This window comes from Silurus meridionalis, chromosome 3 (assembly GCF_014805685.1).
Source record: "Silurus meridionalis isolate SWU-2019-XX chromosome 3, ASM1480568v1, whole genome shotgun sequence".
In the NCBI taxonomy this organism is placed as follows: Eukaryota; Metazoa; Chordata; class Actinopteri; order Siluriformes; family Siluridae; genus Silurus; species Silurus meridionalis.
The window spans coordinates 12,154,999-12,182,471 of NC_060886.1; the positions used below are offsets into that span (position 1 = coordinate 12,154,999).

The 27,473-nt window shown below is 38.1% G+C and overlaps 1 protein-coding gene across 2 annotated transcripts; it reads right to left on the reverse strand.

The window, feature by feature from the left end:
* Window positions 1-408: 408 nt before the first annotated feature.
* Window positions 409-16,018, reverse strand: wars2 (tryptophanyl tRNA synthetase 2, mitochondrial). Of its 2 annotated transcripts, XM_046845816.1 has the most exons (6): window positions 15,862-16,018; window positions 4,964-5,221; window positions 3,025-3,105; window positions 2,375-2,457; window positions 2,175-2,293; window positions 409-1,289 (listed from the first exon to the last, which is right to left on the reverse strand). In XM_046845816.1, exons 1-6 carry the CDS (start codon window positions 15,964-15,966, stop codon window positions 841-843), a joined length of 1,095 nt encoding a protein of 364 aa, XP_046701772.1. In that variant the 5' UTR covers window positions 15,967-16,018; the 3' UTR covers window positions 409-840. The 2 variants fall into 2 exon arrangements, with proteins under 2 accessions (XP_046701772.1, XP_046701773.1); XM_046845817.1 differs by lacking the exons at window positions 4,964-5,221; window positions 15,862-16,018 and adding an exon at window positions 3,195-3,579.
* Between the last annotated feature and the right edge of the window lie 11,455 nt (window positions 16,019-27,473).

Genomic DNA, 27,473 nt, shown 5'->3' on the forward strand with positions numbered 1-27,473 from the left:
CTGTTATTTCATTGACCAGTTTTATAATATTAAGGAGAAATATGGCAACGCTTAAGAATAACATTTACTTAAACGTTGGTCAAATACAGGCTGCTTTTCTGCTCTTTCTGCACAAATACGCACCAGTGCTGGTTTAAAGTGCAAGATTCCTGCGACTTCTCTCACCACAAGAGGGGAAACCAACCGATGGCCTTATTCCTGATTTACACTCCAGTCTATTGTTAAATTAAACTGGTGCAGAGTTCAATTTAGATAGTGTGTGTGTGTGTGTGTGTGGGTGTGTGTCGAAAAACATCTACCGCACATTGATATAGCTTCTATTTTTGCTTCACACTTTTGAACTTCCTTCCCTGGCCATGAAACTGTTAAGCAGAGAGAGAGAGAGAGAGAGAAAAAAGACAACCGCTGTCAAGTTTTCAATTTATTTGATCTACTGTAAAGAAAAAGTCTGCAGATGTGCCCATCAATCAGAAAATATAATAATCCTTATCCTAACCATATTTAAGTTAATGTCATTTCATTCGTACGTGTAAAGTCTATTTAATGTCACCTGTTCTTAAATAGAGACCTTTATATATTAACTACTAAAAAACCTTTTAGTGTTATATAAGACATCATATATAAGCATTAAAGGTTTGTATCTTCTTTGTGAACATGTACAGAAAAGTCAAGCATGAACTAAAATAAAACTGTAGTAGAAAACCAGACAACACAAACAAATAAATGGACAATTTATAATACTGACAACACTAACTAAACATTACAGAAATGTATCACCTATTAAAATCTTATTCACACTGTACTGTACATCCATCTGTAACAAATTGTGCCATTTGACAATTAGGAGAAGCCCACACGTTTCCTGACCTCCTGCATCATTGGGGCAGCCAGACTGCGGGCTTTCTCAGCTCCCGTGGCCAACACACTCTCCAGGTGACTCCTGTCTGCCTTGAGTCTTTGGATCTCCTGCCTGATAGGCTCTAGTCTCTGCACCACAGCATCTGCCACCACAGCCTTGTACTGGCAAGTGTCCAGGCCTTTGGCTAACGTGACCACATCTTCTACAGTTTGGCCTGAGACAGCTGCATGGATGGACACCAGATTCGCCACGCCTGGCCGGCCTACTGGGTCAAAGGTGACCTTAGATGTGAAATCAGTCACAGCTCGGCGGATTTTAAATACTATGTCGTCAGGGGTGTCGGTGAGGAATATGGTGGCTAATTTTTGTGGATCTGACTTCGACATCTTGAAGGAGGGATCTCTTAACGACTTCACTTTCCGTGTAGAACCTGACAGGGAAAGAGCAAAAGATCAAATCTACAAAATGTACCAAAATAATGAACGAACAACTGTGTTTACTTTTAAAGTAAACACAGGACATATAATTGTTCATTTACAAATATAATATTGGACACAAGGTTGAATAAAAATGTTTTTACTAATTTTAAACTACCCTGTTTTCTCACCCTAGTGGTGCCAGGAAACTGATGAATCCTGACAGCTAATAATTTGATATAGTGTGTAATTAATAGCATGGGTTTTTTGGTTTTTTTGCTTTGGTATTGGCACTGACATGTTGGTCCGGTTTGAGACACAAAATAAAAGCAGAGATTTTTGTCAAGTAATAAATAAACAAAAAAAAGAAGAGCACTGTTCCAGACCAAGTTCCCATCATTACCCCCATCAAAATTAGGCGGAGAAATTGGCAATCTATTATCCCTCCGTCATGCTGAAAGAAGAGGAAGAGGAAAGTCCTTTAATCAAAGTGCCATGACGTGTATGATTGGTTTCATATTGTGTTCGTATGATGCGGATAATTGAGGAACGTAAAAGAGGCTCCGAGACGAGCTTCTCCTGCTGCTATTTTAACGTAGCCATCTGACTGACACAGTAAAAGGATATGTTTCCCCCTGTTCGGCTGATTGACTGTGCATGCGTGCATGCAACACACACTGCTCGAGTCACAGAGAGAACTCCTAAGCAACCAAGCACACATTTTATTAGAGCTGACTGCAAATATTCACGTTCACAATCTCGGTGAGTGATTCGTTTTAAATGTCTAATGTTCTGCCTTTAAAGTTCATTTCAGACCATAGCTCTGACCTAAAAGAAAAAAAAAATTTGTGAGTATAAAGTGAACAGATTTAAAGTAAAAGAAAAAAACAGTCACTTACTAAGGAGCGCACAAGGTTCAGGAAAAAGCTCTCCATATTTGTTGTTGAAAATACGGGCTAGGTCTTGGGCTAATTCTAAATGTTGGATCTGATCCTCCCCTACTGGTACATATGTGGATCTGGAAAAACATTAAACATCTAAATAGTATGCAGTCACCAGCACTATTTATTCAGTGTGCAGCAAATACAGCAGGTCTTACTTATAGAGCAATATGTCTGCAGCCTGCAACACTGGGTAGGTATACAAACCCACACTTCCTTCATTCTTCTGTTTACTCTTCATCTAAAAGGAGAGAGGAACAACACAAGAAAAAGAGAGAGAAAGAGATTATTAAGAGCAATCTATGTGGATAAAAATACACAGATGAAAGAAATCGTAAGGCAACCACAGTACAATGAAACTCCTGGTAGAAACTGTGTATTTGTTCATCTGTACAACGATCTTTCTCTCTTTCACACGTTAACACGTGCAGGCTGCATTCAAAGGCCGTTTTCCGCCACGTTTAACATGCACTCAGCTGTTGAGTAAACAGCAAGGCCTTTTCCCTGCAGCGATGAGAGGCTGCTGCCTGAGCTTTCTTACACACACACACACACACACACACACACACACACACACACACACACACACACACACACACACACACATTATAAAACTGAGCAGTGCTTCAGGAGCATCAGACACTACTCAATCCCTGCCAGGTGCAGAAATGCAGTACTGCAGGTTCTTATAAGAACACAAAGGCAACCCAAATTTTAGACCTGCTACTAGATATTATTCTTGTCTAGCCTTTTATGTTTTGCATTTTAAACACAAATAATTCTTCCCCCAAGTATGCAGAATTGTTACCTTCCATTGAGGTAGGTGGCGTAGGCGAGGCATGCTGGTCAGGCAGCCCAGGATCCAGGAGAGCTCAGCATGTTCTGAAACCTGCACAGGACATAATGCATTCCGGTAAAATCCTTACACAAACGCACCACAGATAATAACCAATATGCTTTTAGGTCTATACTGCTCACTTCAAAACCTATGGTGTATATCCACATAGTGGAATAAGCATTAGGATAACGCCTCTGTATGAAGTGAGGAGAACAGTAGTCGTTCAGCATACAGACACATTGACACAGAAAAATAAAGACACAGACAAACAGATGAGCACACGCAGAGAAACAGGCAGGAACCCAGACAGCACATAGACATGGCACACAGGCAACTTGTTCCCAGTAAGCAGCCTCTTTGTATTCCTTATCTGGCCTAATAACACTAATGCCATTTAACTGGCACATCCTCTGGGGATTAAAGAGTACAGACACTTAAAGAAATCTGCTTCATGCTAAAACCATGTGAGAGAACTTTCATGCAGGGCTTTTGGCAGTGTACATCCTGCCAAAAACTGAAAAGAAAAGAGGCACTAAACTCTTCTGCTTTAGAGAATTAAAGTTTATGGGTGCTGGCGACGTGGCTGCCATCTCCCTCGATTACAAAAGGCTTTGTAAAGACCCTGATGTAAACCGTGGCAGGAATGAACATTAAGCACAATTTAACACCACATTGTGAAGTATTTGGGTTTAGCCAAGCTAATAAATGTGAGAAGGTGTAAGAGGAGAATGAACTGCAGAAAATTATAAGGTTCCATTTACAAACACAAAACAGCAGACGGCGAAATGATTACTCTCTGCAAAACACTCAGTAGCCTGCAACTCGGCAACAGGGTTACATAACTTGGTAAAGTGTTAGTAGGGCTCCAGAGTAAAAAAAATAAATAAAAAAAAACCATAAATACTGATTATTCTTCATCCATATCAGCATTCAATTGAGATGAGAGGTTGGATTTTATATACATTTAGATTTATGGGCCAGTTTCAGTAAGTCCAAACTGACAGAAATATTCACATAAATCTTACTCTCTGGTGTGTGGATATTATTCCCGTAAAAAGGGGTGTAACCTCAACACACGCACACACACTTTAGATCTGACTGATTTCAGATTGTCACCATTTTTTTCAATGAAGTCAAGTGTTTTCTTTGGACAGAACTTTTATTTTTACATGTGGAACAGTCCTGTGCTAGTGTGTTCAATGGGAGGTCTTTAGCCCTGCCAAGATATGTGGCATGAAGTTAAACTGGAATAAAAACAGAAGTGTGAGAGAGTGTGTGTGTGTGTGTAAGAACACCATGCAGACAGAACACAACCCTACTCATCAACTCTGTGTCTTTTAACTTCTGTAAGCACACACATACACGTGTCAGGTATCTGAATGCACAATCCGCTCAAGCTCATCCTTGAAAAGAAGGTTAGACGCTGAGTTGCTGCACACTGCAAGTCTATTATTATCATCATCTCTGCTCACTTCATGTGGCTTACTTTGAAGTGACCGATGGAAATGGTTTTGAATATTTTCACTGACTAGAGAGATTTGTTGAGCCCACACTTAAGATAGGCATCAGTTTAATAAAATAAGCATGGAAACAACCCTCAATTAAATAAACATTTATTGGTGGCAAGGATTCTCGACTGATTCTTGATTGGTGACTATGATAAATGAATCCTTGGCCATTCCTTATAGAACAACAAGCCATTTATCATTTTCTTGTCAGATTAAGTATAAAGAAGTCATGAAAACTAACCAAGAACATTTAGATGTGAAGTTGAGATGGTTTGATTTCCTCGTGTTCTGACATCAATACTGCTGAGTTTCGTTAAGAAGAAAATATTGAAATCTTGTTTTGAAAAAAAATGTATTCACTGTTATTATGCTATCACAAAAAGTTGCTGTGTGTGACTGACCACAGATTGCTGGAAAAGGATGGAGCGTGTAGGGTCAATGCCACAGGCTAGCAGGCTGGCTGCCATGTCCATGATGTTGCTCTGTAGTAATTCTGGGTTCTGAGGCTGGGTGATGGAGTGCAGATCAACAATGCTGTACAACACTGAGCTGTAGTCATTCTGCATGGTCACCCAGCTCTCCAGCGCGCCAAGGTAGTTTCCCAGGTGAGGGATCCCAGTGGGCTGGATTCCTGAGAACACTCGCCCATCATGGAGGCGCTACAGAGAGACAGAGAGAGAAGTGTGTAAGGATAGGTATGAGCCAATAAAACACTGTGCTTAAGAGATATCAAAATCAGATACAACACAAGTGAGAATATTCCGAGCCTACACCTACACATGACAGAGAAATTAAAACTTGATAAAATATACAAGTGGGAGAATGGACAATGCATGAGAATATAAGCAAATAAGAGGAAGTAAATGAGAAGACACCTGCACCAAGCCTGGATGATTAGCTTAGGAAATACAGACAATTCTGCTCAATAGTTTAGGGCTGTTATCAAAACGATCCATCTAAAGCACGTCTCACACACAGACTGTGTCCAACTGCTGAAGGAGCAGCAGAGCAAAAGCAGTTCATGGCCAATGAAAACACGGTCCACAGCCACTGAGTGTTTTAAGAGCTGCGAGTCTAAGGGCTAACATTCACTGTGACAACGCAACACAGTAAATCTACAAAAAAAAAAAGCTCTGCAGATTACAAATTGTATCGCCAAATAGGAAACTTTTAACTGATTTCAAAAACACAGACATGACACGGGGCTCCTTCAAGAGAGGAAGCTTACTAACGAGCGTATTCCTTAGTAAATATCGTTCTGACTCAGCCAGGCTGCATTAGGTCTGGCACTGAGTACTGAGAGAGTGCCAGGCTAGGCAGCTTGATCCCATGTTGCCATGGCACTTTGCCCATCCTTAAGCACAGTGAGCTGAGGTGAAGAGGGCACAGGGAAATGTGCATGGTAAACATACAAGACTGACAAAAAAATACCTTCAGTCAAGCAGTGAAGGATTGGGTGTTACAAAACATTTTAATTTGTTGCATTAAATAATACATTTTTGGTAAATTCATTCATTTTTATTAATTGCTTTATCCTGAGCAGGTGGATCCTCAGTCCATTTAAAGAACAACAGTCATAATCTGAACGAATCCACCTGGACAGGACACCAGTTTATTACATGCACTATACACATACACAGATACACTTATTCAAACCTGGGGCAATTTAGAAGGACTCAGAGGAAACCCATATAGAGAACATGAAAAACAACACGTTCAATACACCCAGCTCAGGATTGAATCAATGACCCTGCTGCCCATATTTTGGTAAATGATAAAATAAATAAATATTGTAGTATATGTGGTAAGTTGGAATGCTATGAGATGCCTTGGGTGCCATGTATATCACATACCTCAAAGCTTAGTCAAGGTAACGTACCAAAATACCGAACCAATTCAAATATGATGCATTAAATTCTATCAAAAACAATCAAACTTAACGTCCATTCTTTATATGATAACAAACTCAAGCTAGGTAAAGTTGCCCATTCCATATTATATTTTGGATATTGTGGGACTGGATGTAACTGTATGAGCATAGCTTTAAGCTTTTTGGCTTGTTTAACTCTGATATTATCGTATGATCCAGATTCGGCTCAAGGCTAGTCTCCAGCTCCCAGCATATGACAACTAATTGAGAGTTATTAAGCAGCCAGCCTGAAGAAAAGAACAGCTTATTAATGCTATGTGATTGCGCAGTGGCCTGGATGCAGAGGGCCTCTCAGAGGTGTCAGGAGTGATTTTAGGGCACACAGCCTGAGTCTGGCTAATATGTGTTCTCACCTCACTCTGACAAACCAAACGCATGTTTCCCTTTCCCCTTCAGGCAGCTATTACCCTCTCAGACATGGTAATGTGTCATTTGAGACAATCATGCATAAGCTGAAACAAGGCTAAACTCCAACTACCGGGAGGAATAATCATACTATCAGACCTCAAATCTACCAACACCTAGACATGTCTGAACTTGATGAAGAGGGCAAAAGTCTGATTCTGTTACTAAAACCTTAGCACTACTATATGAGAAATTGGTAACAATTAGTTTAAAGCTTCAAATGCCTCAACGATAGTCCCTACAAAGCTGAATGCCAAAGCAGCAGGGGCTTAAAACGTATTACTAACAAGCCTGTGTCTTTCATTATTTACATCACTGACCAGTCTAAAAAACCAGGGAGAACTTGCCAGGTGCTATTTCTCCGATGGCGAAATGTTCAGAGGTGTTCACACAGAGTGGACCAGATGCAGATGGAAACTCACACTTTTTTCTTTTTATAAGCTCATTAACATTAATGGTACTCCGAGTCCCAAGGCTTCATCGGGCAGGTGGGGTACATACTGTTTCTGTACAGTCACCTAAGAGTGTCATAGCTCATTACGCTGCTGCTCTTCCGCATGACCTCAGTAACAATTTTAAACACCATGTCATCTAATGAATTATAAACTGCTATTCAGAAACAAGACAAAGGTAAAGCTGTGAAATATGTACTACATTTAAATAAATCCAATTACCTAAAAGACAACATGTCCATTTTCAGGCACAGTAAATTGAAATTCAAATATAGACCACCATAGATTTGTCAACTTACCTGTCTGGAGGAGTACAACTATTTGCTCACGTATCCTTTATAATAAGCCCTATTATTATATTAAGAGACAATTAAACTCTAGGTTTAAAAAAAAGACTAATTTTCCATTACCTTTATATCGTCCTGCTCAGTCTGACTGAACCAGACACTTCCTTTCCCTCGGTTAGTGCCTGATGACACGTGGCAGGTTTATAGTTACAATTTTGTGTGCTCTCTCCTCGTATTTTACACAGACAAGCATGACGGTACTGTACCGAAACAGGTGATGAAAATTTTCTCCACCAGCATATAGCATATGGTGCATACATTAGCCGAACTGTATGTATAAGTATTTGACACCAAATAATCTGAAAGGTTTTTGAACTTGTGCAATTTATTATTGCGAAAATGTGTATATGTAGATACCCTGTATGTACACTTGTCTACTGCTGAGAGATTTTACAGCGGTCAGAGCAAGTTTCATACAATCAATCAATCAATCTATCCTGCATTTCTAATAAAAGAGAAGTCCAGAAGACACTGTAGCGTTTCAGATACATCTGTAATGCATGGCTCATTTCCACACACTGAAGACGCTGGAAACATTAGCGAAGGGGACGGAAAACCAGCGTCAGATCCACCACTATGCAAACAGCATAAGCTCCAAAAACAGCTCCTCAGAACGCTACAGACTGGATTTGCTAGTTAGGAAAAAAACATCAGACACTATAATTTATTGTACTTTCGAAGGCAAAACATGATTCTGTTTCCTTTGCTTGTGTTAGTTCACTGACAGACTGAATCATTTGAAAGGTTTTCATATTAGAACATAAATTAATTCCAGGTCCTCAAATGCAGGAGATTTTATTTTTAAAGAAAAGAATATGACTGTTTTAAGAATTAAAACATTGCACAACAGAATTGTCTATTCTGGTTGTTCAAAAGTTTTATTATTAATAATAATGATTTATTTATTATTTGTGATTAATTTATTATCAGTATTATTTTGAATCTATTTTTACAACGGCAGCTGACAAGTTCTGGTGGCAGGGCAAAGGACAGGGTTTTACATTCATGCGCTCATTCTGTTATGTTATGTTTCTGCTGTAATCATTAAAACAGAGGCTCGTAACATGGATGCTCAACATAAGGGGAAATAAACTGTGTACTTGTTGGTATGTTGAAATTTTCTGTAAAGAGACATTAAGTTTACATTTTAACTGCCAATTTTGTAACTTTGTCCCTGTAAGGATTCAGACAGAAGAAAAATCTTTAAAATGGAGGGTTTCGCTGTGGTTTCTTAGTTCCATAAAAAGCTCAGGGATTTTTTTTATATTATTAACTTCAAAGGGTGAAAGAAAAACAGAAAGAAAGAAAGAGAAAGAAAGAAAGAAAGAAAGAAAGACAGACAGACAGAGCACATTTTGTTATGCTTTATTCCCTATTTAAAATTAAAGAAATATCAAACTATTTGATACGTCTTGTATGTATCAGAATTGGATAATTAAAGTGGAGTTTCAGCATTTTCAGCATCCTGTCAGATCTATTTCCTACTTGCTAATTCTCCAAGTGTCCACCTCTGTAGGAATTCCATTTAGCACTAATTACACAGAGTCTACAATTGATCTGCCATTTAACAAGTTAAAACAGGCATCAGGCTGAAAAACTAGGCCGCTCATGCAGTCTTGCTCCCACACCCTCTCACCCGGCCCTGCTGGATCTACTATCAGACTCCTGTTCAAGTGAAATACTGAACATGAGAGAAAGTTTAGTGGTCCTAATGCTGCATTAAAAGGTCTAATACAGTGGGGCACCATGTGTTTTCTCTGCATTGAAACACACTCAGCTTGAAGCAAAGTGCGAATGACCTAAAATAAAAACAGAGCGAGCAGAATGGAAGGCATTTGGGAGGTGGAGGGGGATGCAGAGAAAGCAGTGGATGAACAAGCTGCCGAAAGAGAGAGAGACAGACAGAGAGAGAGAGTCGAGGTATTTTAGGGGAAGAAGGGCAGTGTTCATGAGGTGGGGTGTGGGGGTGGGGGAACGTTTGATTAAATCTGCGGTTGACATTTCGGACAGGTGAGATTGATGAGGTTCCTCCGCACTTCACACTGTGCAGAGAGTGCAGGGAAAAGAACAGAAACGTGCAGTGTGGAGAGCCAGGGCCAGGGGCCCTCTCGCACCGTGGGGTCCCCAATCTGATTAATGGCGCTGAAGTCCCTTCAAAAACAGCGCTTGCAGGAGAAAAGGCTGTGCCGCTCTCCAAAAATAACCAGGCCAGGACAGCTGCACCACTACGCACCGCTGCTCGAAAGCCCATGGGGCCAGAGGCCTAAAGCAGTCAGAGCCGTTTAGCACCACTGACTTTTATTACTATACCATCCACACACTGCTAATAACCTTACAATAGTCACTAAATAGATTATTATTATTGTGAAGGCTTTTTATTAAGACACAAAAATTGCATTGTAATAAAACATGAGCATTATGAATCACTCCTGAGCAAACGACACTAAAGACACATACAGTAGTAGCACAAGAACACAAAAATACAGGTTTTGACCATCACCATAAAATATTTTTGCCTTTACATTAATGGCAATTAGTTGTTTTTTTTTTTACTTAAAAAAAAAAATGGACTGAGGTGTTACCCAACTAATAACACATTAATCACGTAAAACATGCAGCTAAGCAGAAACAACCTACACACACCTCATAAATTTATCAATATAGAATTATGGTAATGCTCAGGCGTAGCTCTGGCCAACATCCTATTCTCCCCCTCAGCGTCTTTCCTCATTGCTCACACTGTCTAATTTCCTCCAGTACAAGCAGTGAATGTTGACTTGAGCACAGCCCAAAAGTGTGATACCAGATAGTCTCGTGGTACAACTTAATTAAAATTTCCTGAAAGTGCAAGTCTACATGGAGGATGATGCAAGATACTACTAAGACTCCACTGGAGTTTAGAGCCAAAACACAATGACTGAATTATCTGGGAAAAAAAAAAGTAATAAGTCTACAAAATCTAAGGGATGCACGTTCATTCTTCATTGTGATGAACCTAAAAATAACAACACAATGCGAGTTAAAGTGCTTAAGTGACATGTAAAAACAAATGATTATATAAATGATAGAACTCATTTAATCAGGCCTGCATGGTGTACGGTTCTCTTCCCCTTGTTCATTCTCCTGCATGCTGCTGAGAGTTAATGGTTTTAACTGACGTGAGAGTGAGTACATTGGGAGCTTATGGGAGAATTAGGATGTTTCCTCTGTGTTAAGGCACAAAGCTGACATGACTGATATCAGCCATTAAGACCACAGGCGATTAAGAGCTGCATAGGGAATTCTGTGTTTTATCACACAGTCAGAGATCTCAGCCCACAGAGAAACACTGCCACACAATACAACATGCATAAGGCCAAACAGAACAATTTCAAATATTCACTTAGCACCAAAAAAAAAAAAAAAAAAAAAAAAGTGAAAATGACTTTAGGCCAAGCTAATGGAGTATTAAATCCCCTCTCAAATTATAGATTACAGCTAGTTCAACCAAGTACAATTTTCTGTAAGCAAATCTTTGATACTGGGAGAGATTGACAACTTGTTATTGCCTTTAAAAAAGAAATGAAATCCTTAAAAAGTGGATAAATTATGTAAGGTTATGTATGATTAAATCAAAACCGATTGCAGAGGTTCCCTCCTCCCCCACAAACGTTTACATACCATCAACTAAGATTTTATTAGGTTAGGTTTCCAGATCCAGACATTTTGAACATGGAGCCTATAGTTCACCTCAATATTAGTTTACCATGGCTAAAATGTCTTTTCATAAACTTTCCCTGCCAAGAATATCCTCAATGTTTTGACGAACGCAACACCTCGGGGCATTGTGAATGTCTACGCTTGTGTTTAGTCGCCACACATTTGAAAGACGTTAAAACAAACGAAAACACCTCGTTTCTGATGTTGTTGCTGTTAATGAAGGGGTGATGTGATGGCTTTGAGAGCTTACTATTACTTGCCACTAGATCTGTGTAGTGTTCACCCCCTGCCGTCACGGCACACACCTCTCCAGCATCCCTAGCGACATGCTGCCTAACAAAACACAGACGGGCTGGCGGTCAGCACACATTCCATCACATCGAGCGCGCAGCAGCCATCAAGGAACTCAGCTCGTCAATCATGTACAGAGACAGGCCTGAGCTGCAAAGGTGCACTTCAAACACTCCAGAGCACAATTAAGGCTCTGTAATTAGGCCATTGTTGTACTTAATCTCAGCTGTAACTGAAACAAGTGACTAGGGTTAACAGTGCATTAAAACACTCAAGCTGTACTCTGTTCATGAATGTGTGAGCCATTTAAATAGGTGGAAATAAGCCAAAAAAAGAATTCTTAGGATAACACATTTTCTGGCCGATATTCTCTTGTATTCAGTACAATAATTCTTTGTTTAAATATGGCACAGATTATCACTTTGCAACCTAACGGAGTTCCCCAAACACTTGACTTATATTGATATGGAACTCCGCTATTCAAAACACATTCATCTTTTAAAAACTGCCTGAAACATGAGGCAAATATTCTTAAGAGCAACTATATGAGGTAAAGTGCTCCTACCTTATCTATATCTATATATCTAGATTTTTTTTATGGAGTTTTATGTTGAAATAATGGAATTTATTAATACAAATAAAATTACCAATTATAAAATGAAGTAAAATGTTAGTACAGTACTGTTCTAGCAGTGACCTGTGAACAAAGCATGGTTCATGGTTTGTTAAGGCTGCAGTTAAAGAACTTGAAAGTCATGCACAGTCCTGACCTAAACCCAAGTCAACACCTGTGTGAAAAAGTTGAGTGTCAGGCCTCTTTACCTAACACAAGTTACTGACCTCATAAACTCTTAGGATGCCTATGACATATGCACAGTAGTATACAATCAGGGTGTTAGCTATCTCAATAAATTAGAATATCATTAAAAAGTTGATTTATTTTAGTAATTCAATACAAAAAGTGAAACTCGTATATTATATAGATTCATCACACACAGACTGATATATTTCAATGTTAATTTCTTTTCATTTGGATGATTATGCCATACAGCTAATGAACATGAAAAAGTATGAACATGTACAGAAATCAATACTCGGTCAGGTCTCCCTTTGCATGAATTACTGCAGCAATGCGGTGTGGCATGGAGGTGATCAGGCTGTGATGCTGCTGACGTTATGGAAGCCCAGAGTGCTCTGATAGCAGCCTTTAGCTCGTCTACGTTGTTGGGTCTGGTGTCTCATATCTTCCTCTTTACAATATCCCACAGATTCTCCATGGGGTTTAGGTCAAGGGAGTTTGCTGGCCAATCAAGCACATGAATACCATGGTCCCTAAACCAGGTATTAGTACTTTTGGCAGTGTGGGCAGGTGCCAAGTCCTGTTGGAAATTGAAATCAGCATCTCCATAAAGCTGGTCAGCAGAGGGAAGCATGAAGTGCTCTAACACTTCCTGTTAGACGGCTGTGCTGATCTTGGACCTGATAAAACACATTGGACCAACACCAGCAGATGACATGACTCTCCAAACCACCACTGACTGTGCAAACTGGACCTCAAGCAACTTGGATTCTGTGCCTCTTCTCTCTTCCTCCAGGCTCTGAGACCTTGATTTCCAAATAAAATGCAAAACTTTTTTTCATCTGAAAAGACGACTTTGGGCCACTGAGCAACAGTCCAGTCCTTTTTGTCCTTTGCCCAGGTAAGACACCTCTGACGTTGTCTCTGGTTCAGGAGTGGCTTGACACAAGGAATGCGTCAGTTGTAGCCCATGGATACGTCTGTGTGTGGTGGCTCTTGAAGCACTGACTCCAGCTGCAGTCCACTCTTTGTGTATCTCCCGCAAATTCTTGAATGGGCTTCATTTCACCTTTTCCTACCACGTTTTTTCCCTTTCATTTAACTTTCCATTAATGCGCTTGGATACAGCACTCGGTGAACAGCGAGCTTATTTAGCAATAACCTTTTGTGTCTTACCCTCCATGTGCAGGGTGTCAATAATCATCTTCTGGACAACTGTCAACTCAGCAGTCTTCCCCCATGATTGTGTAGCCTGAGCCAGACGGAGACACCATTTAAAGGCTCAGGTGGGCTTTGCAGGTGTTTGAATTTAATTTGCTGATTACAGTGTGACACCACAAGTCTCCAATATTGAACTTTTTCACAATATTCTAATTTTCTGAGATACTGAATTTTGGGTTTTCATTAGCTGTAAGCGATAATCATCAAAATGAAAAGAAATAAACAATAAAACATATGTATGAACAAACTGGCAGACAAAAAAGTGCAAGTTTTATTTGTTTATTTATTATATACTAATTTGTTAATTATATTATATATTTATTAAAGTGGTAGTTTCTAGCGAGGTGAAAATGTACACAATTAGAAAATAAAATACTGACCCTCTAATAAAATGATGCCTGAACAAAAGTGGCCCCTTTGCTTGGACTGCGTTTAAAAAAGAAAACTTGTACAAAATGAGATTGGCTACAGTCAGATACTGAATCACTAACAAGTAGTGCAGTATATTGTAGGTGTATGTAATAAACTGTTTGTGGTGGCCACTAACATAATGCAGACACAGAATTTCTAATTACGTGCAAAATATGGGTATAAATATGTATTGTGTGTACGTAGTTATTCTGCCATCACAAATACTGCAACCATATACTATAAATATACTAAGGGGAAAATAAAGTTAACTAAAGTATTTGTACAGCAACAAGAATCATTTGCTGCATAATATTGTAGAAATACTGCCTGCTGATATACATTAGCAAGTGCTTAATGAAAGTGCTTGAGTATAATTGAAATAATTTTTGATGCAGCCTACATGGCATTGAATTAGAATTGAATAGTATATACATTTTATTTCAATATAATATTAATCTGAACTACTACACAAGGGGACAACAGTGAATTATCTCTAGTTTTTTTAGATCAGTCTAACCAATTAACAGAAGACTTTGTTGGAACAAAAATAAAATGTAATAATATATTGCGTGTGTGTGTGTGTGTGTGTGTGTGTGTGTATATATATATATATATATATATATATATATATATATACACACACACACATACATACATACATACATACATACACACACACACACACACATACATACATATATACATACACACACACACAGTATATGCAGTATATATACACACCAACCAGGCATTTATGGCCACTGATCAGGCATTATGACTACCTGCCTAATATTGTGGTGTTCCCCCGTTTTCTGCCAACTTTTGCAGCAATTTGAGCTACAGGAGCTCATCTGTTGGATTAGACCCACACGGTCCAACCTTTGCTCCCACATGCATCTATGAGCCTTGACCACCCATAGGGTCTCCGCTTCACCACTGTTCGTTCCTTGGACCACTTTTGATAGATACTGGCCACAGCAGGCCAGGAACAGCCCAAAGAGCTGCGGTTTTGGAGATGCTCAGACCCAGTCATCTAGCCATCACAATTTGGCTCCGTCAAATTTGTTCAAATCCTTACACTTGCCCATTTTCCTGCTTCTAACTCTCCTCTTCGAGGACAATATGTTCACTTTCTATCTAACGTATCCCACCCACTAACAGGTGCCATGATTAAGAGATAATCAGTGTTATTTACTCAATAGTCATAATGTTATAATGTATATATATATACAAAGAGGGAAGGAGAGAGAACGCCGATTATCATGGTTATTACCTATTTCTCTAAGCAGTGTGAATTTTACAGAAGCTCCTACGTACAATGTTCTCTGATCTAATGTCTTTATCAAAGTACTCTTCACACCATCTCATGTGCTATGACACCACCTGTAGATCTGCACAGAAATTCTGCATCCTTTGAAGAATCACTTCTTGGTTTAGATTTTTACGAAGATTTTTTTACATGTTTTTAACATCAGACTAAATGGACATGCTTAATATTACAGTGTAAACCTTGTACAGTATAACGAGAGCGTTGCTGTTTTTGGGCTGAGAAAACTGATCAATACAACTAATTAACACCAAGTTCATAAAGCAAAACAATTTTCACATTGTGCATCTAACACTCAGGAAAGAAGTCTTGACTGTTTTCTGGAGGATACCGTAGTTATACTAGGCACAAATTCACTGTGTCAGTTTATTTCATGTGTTCCGATACATACATTATTGCCCTAAAATAAATTCATACCTTCACTCCGGACACTTTTTGGTTGCAAAACGACCTTGTATTAAAAGTTTTCTTATGAATGAAACCTAAAAGAGGTCTCATGTTCCTTCGCATGGAGACCGCCATCTTGAATTTACACGACACAGCTTGTACGGTGTCCCATAAGGTCCATTCTCCAAACTCGTTACACCACCACCACTTAATAGTGCATTGATCTGTTCTCTGCCATAAGAACGTAATATGTGACAGAATTAACTTAAGGAAAACAAAGATGGATGAAAGATGGATGAAAGAACGAACAATACTATTCAATGCGCTATATATATATATATATATATATATATATATATATATATATATATATATATATGTGTGGGTTTTTTTTTCTAAATCTGTATGTTGATGTGATTGATTACCTGTCACATCTACATTACAACACAGTGAAGTTCTTTTGTTGCATATCTTATCGATGTTATGAAGCTGGGGTCAGCCATGATACAATGGCCTTGGAGCATAGATGGTTAAGGGCCTTTAGATCCTTTATTATTCCTTCAATAACATCTGCTGTTAATTTCTCCCACCTTTACATCTGGTTGCATTTTTTATACTTTCATATTCAGGATCATCTCCTCCGGCATTCAGAATTCTGTCTCCTGAAACTCTGATATCTGTATATAGATATCGCAAAGGGAACTGTCAGTGCTATGTAGAGTTTCTCTTATTCAGACTCATAGCCCCTAGGCTCTGTTTCCTGGCCACCAAATAGATTTTTTTTTTTTTTTACTTTGCACCTCCATTATGAAGCTCTTTCCATCAAAAAGTTCAGGTTGTTTTTCTTTCTTTCCCTTGTCATTTGCTTTTCCTGTGCAGGAAAGGTGGTTTAATTTAATTCCAGCTTCTTCTCACGTTCTCCTCCACTTATTCCTGGAAGAGACTTTTTTGTACAGTAATCTGGTGGTCCTATTCTATCAGGAATACTGTTAAGAATTGATTATTTTTAATTTGTTTAATACTTTGAGTACGTGTTGTTTAATGATACTTATGTCTTTATTATTGTACAAAAATAGTGAAATATGAAGAATAATTAGAAAAAAGGTGGTACTGAGTTTTTGTTTAACAGTAAACAATAATATAATCTAAAAAAACTTTTGTTTCTGGATTGTCTGGCTATGTTCTAGCTATTAGGAAACTACAACCAGACTATTGTTTATATTTGTTCAGCCATTAGTTAGTCATTAGTTTTTATAGTAATAATGGCTCTGGCATGAAGAAGCTGGTGTTGGATCTATGATCATCTCAAATGTTGAGCTATTTTATGAGTTGCTCAGTAGCTCCTGGTTCCATAACCTCAAATGACTGTATAAGACTGTAGAAAGGACTTTACTTATAATCTTACATTCCAGTGCTCATGTTAGTTCTCACTCTCCGGTGTTTGGTGTTGCTTTTAAAGATTTATAATCACACTCTTGATATCACCCAAATGAGGATGGTTCCCCTTTTGAGTCTGGTTCCTCTCAAGGTTTTTCTTTATAACATCTAAGGGAGTTTTTTCTTGCCACAGTCGCCATGGCTGCTTATCAGGGATAAATACACATCATTCACCTTAACTGTTAAATTCTGTAAAGCTGCTTTGAGACAATGTCCATTGTGAAAAGCGCTAAAGAAATAAACTTGACTTGACTTGACATAAGTTCAAACCAGTTATTGAGACCATATTACATGTCCGTCTGCTCAAACTGTCTAGTAAAAACAATATCTCACTACCCGTGCAGGCAGAAAACTGTTTATCTTCAACATGCATGTCTTTCGTCACTCTGTGTGCTCACTAATTGTTCATCTCCTCACCACAGATATATTGCATGACCACCCTTTTGGCTCTTCTAAAAGTTCCTGCAAGGTCTCCTTCCCATGACTCACTAGAGAGTATTATGATCAGGGCCTATTGACTGCACCTCCTGAGCTGAAGATTGGATAGGCTGCTTGGTGGTGACCGACAGTCCACCTGTGATAATAGAAGCAGGCAGGGGGTCTGGGGAGCACTGGGCCTCAGCCTGCATCAACGACTCCCTGATATGCCTCTCCATCCTGACACTGACAGACAGGCCTTCCCCTCTGACACTGCAGCCTGCCAAGCCCACAGGGCTCCTGCCACCCAAGTGGATGGATGAAGAAATGGATGGGAAGATGGATGGATCAGCTAGTTTGACGGATGGATGGTTCCATGTGTTTGAAAAAAAATGCAAGGAGTGCCTAAGGAAATTTCCACGGCTTAAACTCATAAACTCATTTTCCCTCCTGCTTTAGTGTGAAACTCTGTTAAGGAAAATAAACAATTTGAGACAAGTATTTTGTGTAAAGCAATGTTTGCTTCTCAGCGGAGAGTCTGTTTTTCATTATGGCTGTGCCATGTCTGGCAAGGCTTCAGCTGAAAGCAAGAAACAAACACAAAAGATTGGACTATGCATGGGCTGTAATAGAGTTATCTAGGTCTTTGTTCTTTAATGCCACACAGCACATAGCCAAAATGTTCCGAGACAGCAGACCCTCATACACAACTATGTATTGGAATTAGACTGCTCTGTGTGTGTGTAGGTGTGTATATTAAGTATGGCGATGGTGGGGGGGGTCCCTCAGGAGAGCCGTGTTTCAGCACCTTGTCTCCTTTTTTGTTATAGCGCTGACAGAACGGGAGGGAATGAGTGCAGGAGGGAGGAGAGTATTCTGTTTTCTCACTCTCCTCCACTGTCTTCACTTTTTCTCCATTATATATTCATAATTGAATGGGTTAAAGTTGATAGTTGTGGCTGTAGCAAGGCAGCAGTGTTGCACTTATCACTTAGGAATGTTTCAGTCCATGCTTACAGAACACAGTTTGATTCACACACAAGACAAAGAAGGATAGGTCATGTACATTTTATGCTCCTACAAGCTTCAAACTCTTTAAGAACCTCTTGTGAGAGTGAAAGGCACCAAGGTCCCAGTACAACCAAGCAAATTTAGTTTACTTTTTACGAGTTTGTAGTTGTAGGATTATTATTTATCATTCAGTCATTTATTGGTTTAGGATATCATTACCCAGCATCTGCACATTGGGCAACATTAATGACTGCTGTGTCACTCAGACTTTGCACAGTCATCATTGATGAGTAGGGAGAAAGTTAAACTGCAGTCTAGAAACATTCTAGAGCACTAAAGTCACAAAACGTGTTTTTGAGATGAGTATATGAGATGTTGATATATTAGCGAGTGAGCGACAGAGCAGGACAGTATTAACTGATTAACGCTGCTTGTACCCTCATTCATTACTGTGCATCATTTTGCTTTTTTCTATACACTTCCTTTGCTCGTGTGCCATCATATACAATACACTACACATTGTACTGTATACAATGTGTTTCTAATGCAAATTGTATTACACCCAGAAATCAGTGAAAACCATTGAATGTAATTTCAGTGTTATCTTTTTGTGTTCATAAACAAAACGGGTTTCAATAAGCAGATGCAGGCAGAACGATGTTCAGACAAAGAAGAGGGTAGAGTTTCTGAACTGACCAGAGTTTGTTGGGGGTTTATGATGTACACTGCAGCCAAAGCATGACTTCAGTGGCCAACAATTCGATTAAGTGCACCACAGCATCGGATCAGAAAACATCTGCACTGAACATGACAATTGTAATGCAGTCTTATACGCTATATACCACGATACTGAAGCACCATAAACAGACACATGCAAGTGATAAACATTCTATGAATGTGCAGTATACCTACACATTTAATGATTATGTATCATCAAAATAGTCAATATGCAATTGTTTTTTGGCTGTTGAGCTTTTACAGACATGATTCTAGTCAGAGGCATATGTGAAGTCAATACATCGCTGATTTGTAGGTTAGCAGCAAAATCTCAAGGTTCAGTGGCATAAACACAGCCAAGAACAAACATTTTAGCATTTGCATGCAGTTAGGAGGACAATTAAAGTACACAATAGATTGCTTGGAGACTGGCAGGATCTGATTTTATGGCCTGTTGTTAGCAGCTCTGTTTCTCAATAACAAAGAAGAGAAAAGTCCAGGCATACACAGCACAGCTGGAATCTCCTTTTGTATCCTAACAATGCTGCTCAGAAATTAGTCTATTTTTTTTTTTAACAAACTGTTAACATTTTAGGTGAATAACTACATAATGGTTGTTGCTTATACAGATTGCCCTGTTTTTATATATAAACAATGGATTTTTTTTGTGAAAAAAGAAGAAAATTCTGAACTTCTTGTCTTCTGTTTGTATTATTATATCAACATATCCACATAAATATACTAAGCCAAAATATAAAGATTTAGACCAGATTATCTTTAGGACTATGAAAGATTTTTGCAGTTCCTTGTGTTTAAGAAACAATGCAATTAAATTGTCATAATACAGGTACACAGCAGCAAAGAAGTGCAAATACTAGCATTGCGCAGATAACCATATAAATATATAAACAACAAACAAATTATAATATGCTGAATAATAAGCAGAAGCTGTTGTGCAACTACACTAAGAATATACATATATTCATTTGATATATAGGAGAAAAGAAAAATGTGGATAATTATAACTATATATAATTCTAAATTCATAGCAAATGCTACAATATCTTTTATCTTCATTTTTCAGCATTTGCTATGAATTTAGAATTATATATAGTTATAATTATCCAGAGATGATTCAGGATGTATAGAGTGTAGCAGAAGTGCATGATGATTACTTGAAGCAAAATCAGTAACGGTGTAGTAAAGTTCACTTGGGTGATGGTATTTGGTCTTGAAACAGTTTGTGACTGGGATGTTAGGAGTCCCTGACGAGTTGGTTATTCTGCTCACAATTCGTAATTAATTGTTAAATGTTAATTGTGTTGAATTGTAAATCATGATTATTATTGTTATTATAAAAAACTCCCAATTTGCATGGTAAATTGGTACAGTGTACTTACACCTAACAAACATATGATGAGACTGAATATGCCCCAATATTATTAGTGATGCTTTCATGTGTGTGTGTGTGTGTGTGTGTGTGTATATATATATATATATATATATATATATATATATATATATATATATATATATATATATATATATATATACACTGTATATATACACTGTATATATACACTGTATATATATATATATATATATATATATATATATATATATATATATATATATATATATATATAATGTACATATTAATAAAATCTGGACTTCTTGACTAGGATAAATTGTAAACACCTCATTGCCTTCTGTGATCAATCATTTTAGTTTGCAATTTATTATTTTACATAAATGTTTTGGGTGTCTTTAACGTTGAATATATTAATCATTTCATATACTGTCTTTTACATAACTCTCGTCCAAGACTTCAAAATTTCATGGGTTAGCATATCTGACTATTCCTGAGTACAGACCACCCTCTAGTGGACAGTGGTAGACGATCAGTTTCATCCTGGTTTAGCTAAAACCTCACAGACAGAAACAATTAGGCATAATGAAATCAGCAGACCATCCGCAGCCACACTAGGAGGATTGGTACATAATGAATCAGACCAAAACCACAGAGCCACGGGTGAATGGTCCAGCTTAATGGAAATGATATAAGTGATTAGCCTTTAATGTTCAGTGAATGAGGATATCAAATATCATAGGCCACATGTACTAAAGAATATCAGGAGGTGCACGTTAAGGACAACGACACACCAATGGAAACAATCATCATTCCTGCATAATCAGAGTCTGTTAAACAAAACAAAAAAAAACACTGCAAAACAGTGGAGGTTCGTAACATTGTAAGTAGAGTACTATAGAACCTAAATGTAAATAATGTGGTCTTTTAGTGCCATCTGGAAAAGATTGGGTCTGGGTGCCTGATACATGAGGGGCTTTCATTATAGTATTCATTTGTACTTCCTTGGAATCTGAATGAGATTATGTAGTGTGGAGCTGAGAGTGTATTCTAAATAAACAGCACGACTAAATGTAGATTAGGAATATATGCTTAAACGATAATGGATTTACAAGTCTTAATCCCTTTTACAGTTTTCTAATTTTCCAGATACTGAAACTAGTCTGAGGGGGTGAGTGCACAGCTCTGCGGGAGTCGGATCTGGCCAGGGTTTCCACCATCATTTTTAAAAGGATAGAATCGAGAAAGGGGGGCAAAGTGAAGCAGAAAACAGCCAAGATTCCCATCATACTGAACCTAGACAGCAATGCAAGCAGGGATGTTTGATTGCAGAGACTTTTTGAGAGCATTTGTTACTGTTGTCAACTGTTGGCTCTCATATGGACACCTGATGGCTCCCATTATCCTATTGTTTCAGTCTCACTGAATGCAGACTATCAGACTGTCCTAATTGCTAAACAATGTTTGCATCTTTTCCCTGTCACAATCTATAAGATTTTAACAAAGTACCAAGAACCAATGTGTATCACTGACATGTCAAGCTCATGTCTTGATTAAGTAGGGGATATCTCTGCTGGGAATAACAGCTGGAAAAACCTGAGTGGCCTGAACACTCTTTCCTTTCCTCAGTCCCACTTCCTGTTTTTCCCATTTGAGACCCCTTACAACCGTCTGTTCATCAGGCTTCCTGTTTATCTTCTCTTTTTAGCACTAGTTTTCAGCTCCTGTAATCCAGACAGTTAACCTCAATATATATTTGACAAGCCTTATGTACATTATATCTTCAGGATCTGTTTTAACCTGGTCAAGGTTGAACCAGATACCTAGAGCTGTGAGGCAGCAAACCTACAATGTTTAGAGTTATGTGACTGAATTAAAAGTAAGCAAAATGTTTTTCATTGACTCGATTGAAAACCCATTTTTACTCCAGACCCACTTCTGTCCATGTGTGTTTTAAAATATTTTTTTGTCACACACAGGCAATGACACATGCCAAACATATTTATAAAATAAGCCTTTGAAACCATCTCATACTGTTTTCACTGATCTGTTGCCCACTAGAGAAAATACTGCTTTTGCCAGTCAAAAAAAACAATGTATATGGATTCTATGCAGGCACAGAAGGTAATTTTCTGGTATACAAAGCCTGGGTTCTTGGAATAGTGCTGTCTGTCATGGACTTTGCACACATCTGAACCAATAAAGACCAGGTGATGGGCTCTAGGATCAGAGAGAAGTCAGAAGCAACATTGACATACTGACATGTAACCATAGATGAGTGATAAGAGAGTGATCGATGGAGAGTTGCTGAATCCACATGGTCTCAGCAGTCATATTCAATCAGTGGTCAGCTTCTGAACATCCAAAGGCAGTTTTGGACTAATCATACTTCCTCCAAGAGTGCATGCAGTGCCATCCTAACAGCTGAGACTGCTTAGGCAGATTGCTGAGTCAAATTAGTTGGTCTAATGAAAACGTAAAGGTATGATGTGAATTTGTGATTGTAATCTTATAAAGTGTTTTTCTTCCTTTCTCTCTCTGCTGTCTTGCCATTCATCTGGCACTGATTTCTCTAAGTTGTCAGCCTTCAACCACTGGAACTATTCCATACTAGTGCTAAGAGGAAAGAAGCAAAGCAAAGAGAGGGAAAATTAGAGAGAAGCAGAAGATCAGACAGAGATCAAGAGAATGTAAGAGGAGAAAGGGAGACACAAAGTGAAAGGGATAGCCTGCACTAATTAGGGATCCTTTACAAAGCCAAGAGGAAGTGGGGCTGCCAGGTCAGCTTTCCTCTGCGATTCCTCATAGTGGCTGTGTTGAGAGCGCCTGGGGCTTGGCCCCCTTCACTGGAGCTCCCCAAGTGTGAGGTGCCAAGTCCAATATCCCCAATTTCTCTTCTCTTCTTTTGGAGTCCTGCTTTGCTGGGGGACAGTGGAGGAAGAAAGAGAGGGAGATCTCAGGTTGATGTTTTTCCACACGCTTGTCTAAAAGAGGCAAGATTACAGTCCTGTCTTGAGTTATGTGCTGACTTGTTAATCTGACTTTCTTTCATAAAGGCAAGAGAAGGTCCTAAATACAATTTGTCAGTAATATTCCTAAACTTGAAAATCAATGAACATAAATGCATACAGAGCGCACAATGTCCAGCAACTGTATGAAATATGCATATAAAAACAAACACCTGACAGATGTTCACATGCTGCTAGCATAACCTAACTCATAAGTCCTGTCCATTTGTAGGCTACAGTGTAGAAAGAGCAACTTCTCCCAAATATGTTCAGTAATGTCTTTCAGACTTTTGCACATCAATTTTAAAAGTACCTATGCACTTTGTGCAATGTGCAGTGCAGATGTGAAGCCGATTTAGAATCCAGCTATGAGTGGTGTTCACATTTTTATCTGAGCGCATTAAAAACAGATAAAAGCGACAGCATGCTTTAACTGGCTGAGCTGACAGGTTTGTGAGGTTTGCCATAAAGTGCTTGGAGGGAAACTGAGAATAAGAAGAGGACAGAGTTATCACCTCAGGAAGACCTTTATACAAATCTTTCTATATACAATTGAGCAAATAAAATGCTCTATTTCTAAATGCATTTGAAGTCAGTCTGAGTACTACATTTACTCCTATATATACAGACATACATTAATACTCCTATTCAGGCTATGATTTTGATGCATTTTTGTCTACATAAAATATCTTTACAAATTTCTTTCTTTATTCTCTCTGTTGTCATGCTAATAAAATTATTTCAACTATATATTTTTAAAATAGATCATTTGCACATGCCTTAGTGTAAGCCATCATGTTAAAAGAGATTAGACATTTTTGTCACAACATCCACACAGGCATACAACATAATCAACAAGATAAGCACATGTGTAATGTAATACATTTACATTTGCATTTATGGTGGCATTTGGCAGACACTCTTATTCCAGAGCGACTTACAACTGAGCATGGAAGGGTTAAGGGCCTTGCTCAAAAAACCCAGCAGTGGCAGCTTGTTGGTGGTGGGATCCAAAGTCCAATGCTTTAACCACTGAGCTACCACCTCCCTGGTCTAATAAGTGTCTACTGTGCTGTCCCCATTTTTAAATTTTTTTTTATTCCAGCATTAGATATCCAACATAGAAGACTGAATATGATTTTTAATAAGTGGACAGTGACATGTATATCAAAGAAACGTTGTTAATAGTTTTATGTGAGCTAGTTTTTAATGGTTTCTGTTTCTACTTTTATCTCACCTACTGTATATTTAGGTAGGAACAGTTGATGATAAACATCAAGCGTCCTGTCATACTGTCAATGTCATATAGAACTCTCATATTCAGGAATAACAGTAAATAAAAACATAGGGATTATTTTGGATTTTGTTATTTCTTTGGTGAAACAGATATTCACACAACATGTTTAGTGCAAGTAGGTCTGGTCCAAGAGATGCTGGAAATCTTTAGCACAATTTAGGCTTGTGGAATAGAAATGGTTTGCGACACAAGGATTAATCCTAAGGCTAGTAAGAATCACATAATACAGACTTTTTCATCTCCAAAGATTTTCATCTTGTCCCCTTACTGCAGAAAAATAACTGTTAATAATACTACTAATAATAATAACAGTTTTTTTTATTTGCAAGACATCTTTGCATTTAAGTCTATATTTAAAGCGGAAAGCAAATGTCTGATGCTGCACACAGAGTAATGTGAGCAGTCTGTGATCAAGTTTTAATAAAAAAAGGGTAGGACTAGATTTTAGTCAGTGATGGATGACACAAAACATATGAAAGGGCAAGCAAGGCTTAAAACCCTCAAATGCTAATCTTGATTGAAGGTCATGGTAAATAATAGTCTTGGGCAATATAAATCAGAGACTTTGTTATGTCCCCTCAGCTTTGTTTCTCCAGTAACACTCACTCATTGTCTATACTGAGAACTTGGCTACAAGAGCGTGAAGGTACAGGCAAACAGAAACAATAAGGCTGGAACATGAGTACAAGTGATCAAGAAGGCGAGAGAAGAGCTAGTTTGTCAAAGGCCCTTTTCATCCTCTCATAAATACCAAATGACTAAATAAAATCTCTCATCCTCACAGAGGCAGATCTGGTCAACTCATGAATGAATGTTATGCTGTGGTCACATATGAGCTCTCAAGAGGACACAGAACATAGAAACAGCACATATAATGTACTGAATATGAACGATTTGCACAATGTGTTGATTTAAAACCTTTATATAATTTTTTGTATTCCTTAGTTCTATATTTCCCATATTAAACAATATTTTTACCCTGTATATATTGCATTATTTATTTGTCTGGTTTACATTATGTCTGTACTTTCTCCTGCCCTGGAAGCTTCTGATGTCATGTCAAATTCTTTGTGTGTAAGCACACTTGGTAATAAAGCTAATAATTTTATAGAAATCGGCCAATATTGAATGGTCTTAACAATAAATCATGGAATCAATCAAATTAGCAAGAAATAAACAAATAGATAGTATGAGATAACCATTGATTTCTTTAAAAGATTAATAAAAATGGCTTCGAACAGTTGATGAGTTTAAATATCTTGTTCATTCACTCATGTGTTAGCTTGAATCTTATGCAAAAGTACATGACTGTACTTTTGGGTAAAAAAAAGATTATGTAAGTAATTTTCCATGTACATAGATCTTCCTGACCAGTTCAAGCAGCAATAGTAAATGAGCAAATGATTGCACATGAGGTCTCAGGAAACCATTAGTGTAATTCTGGCTAATGATTTGTTGGTAAGACCATTAAAGTTTAATATTTTAAGCAAGGCTAATTTTATTTCCCCAGAGGTGTATATGATAACATATTTAACAATTTAGTTTTATTTATATATTGGAGTTAAAGATTTAAAACTGCATATTATAACTATTTAGTTCTCCATTTACAATGAAAATTGCATAAGTTGACAGTTGGAAGCAATGGCTGGGTTTGCTCTGTTTCCCAGAAGGCTTAAAAACTTCATTTAAATCTCTTGTCTGTGCATGTACTGAGAGAGAGAGGAAGGGGATTACAAAGTGATGCAATCCTGAGCAGCTGATGAAGGAGCTAAGCCTTAAAGCAAAACACTATAATCGTACATAATAAAGGCCAGGAAAGCTGATAGTCTGTTCATTACTACTTTGCTCACATCTTTGTAGGAGAAAGCTCCTGCTGTTAACGGAAAACAGGTGTAAAGCACCCCTGGGGTTTAAGGAAACACATTCTCACACACATGCTAGGAGAAAAGTCTGATTTTGTACACACCAAAGGAAGTCATATGTCACCTGTGTCTACACTCTCACTGCTCTGATACCCAATGGTGAAAATGTACAAGAGAATAAAGGTGAGATTGAGGCTGAGTGACAGTTTCTCAATTAATTCGATGGTCATTTACTTTTCTCCTCCTTTCAGCTCGCTCATCAGGGACGAACTTACTTATAAAGAACATATTTGAGACAATGTTCATTGTTAAAAGCACTATACAAATAAAAATGAATTGAATTGAATTGAATTGAATAATATGTGTGGTTCCAGGTTCTCTCCTTAATACAGCTCAATAAAGCGTACAAAAAAAATCAGCTAAGTGATGAGGGATCATGTGTTTGTAGTGTAGCTCTAAAAATATAAGAAGAAGACTTGCATCTTTTAACTTCTGTTTCAAAAATGTAATATGATTATGTTCAA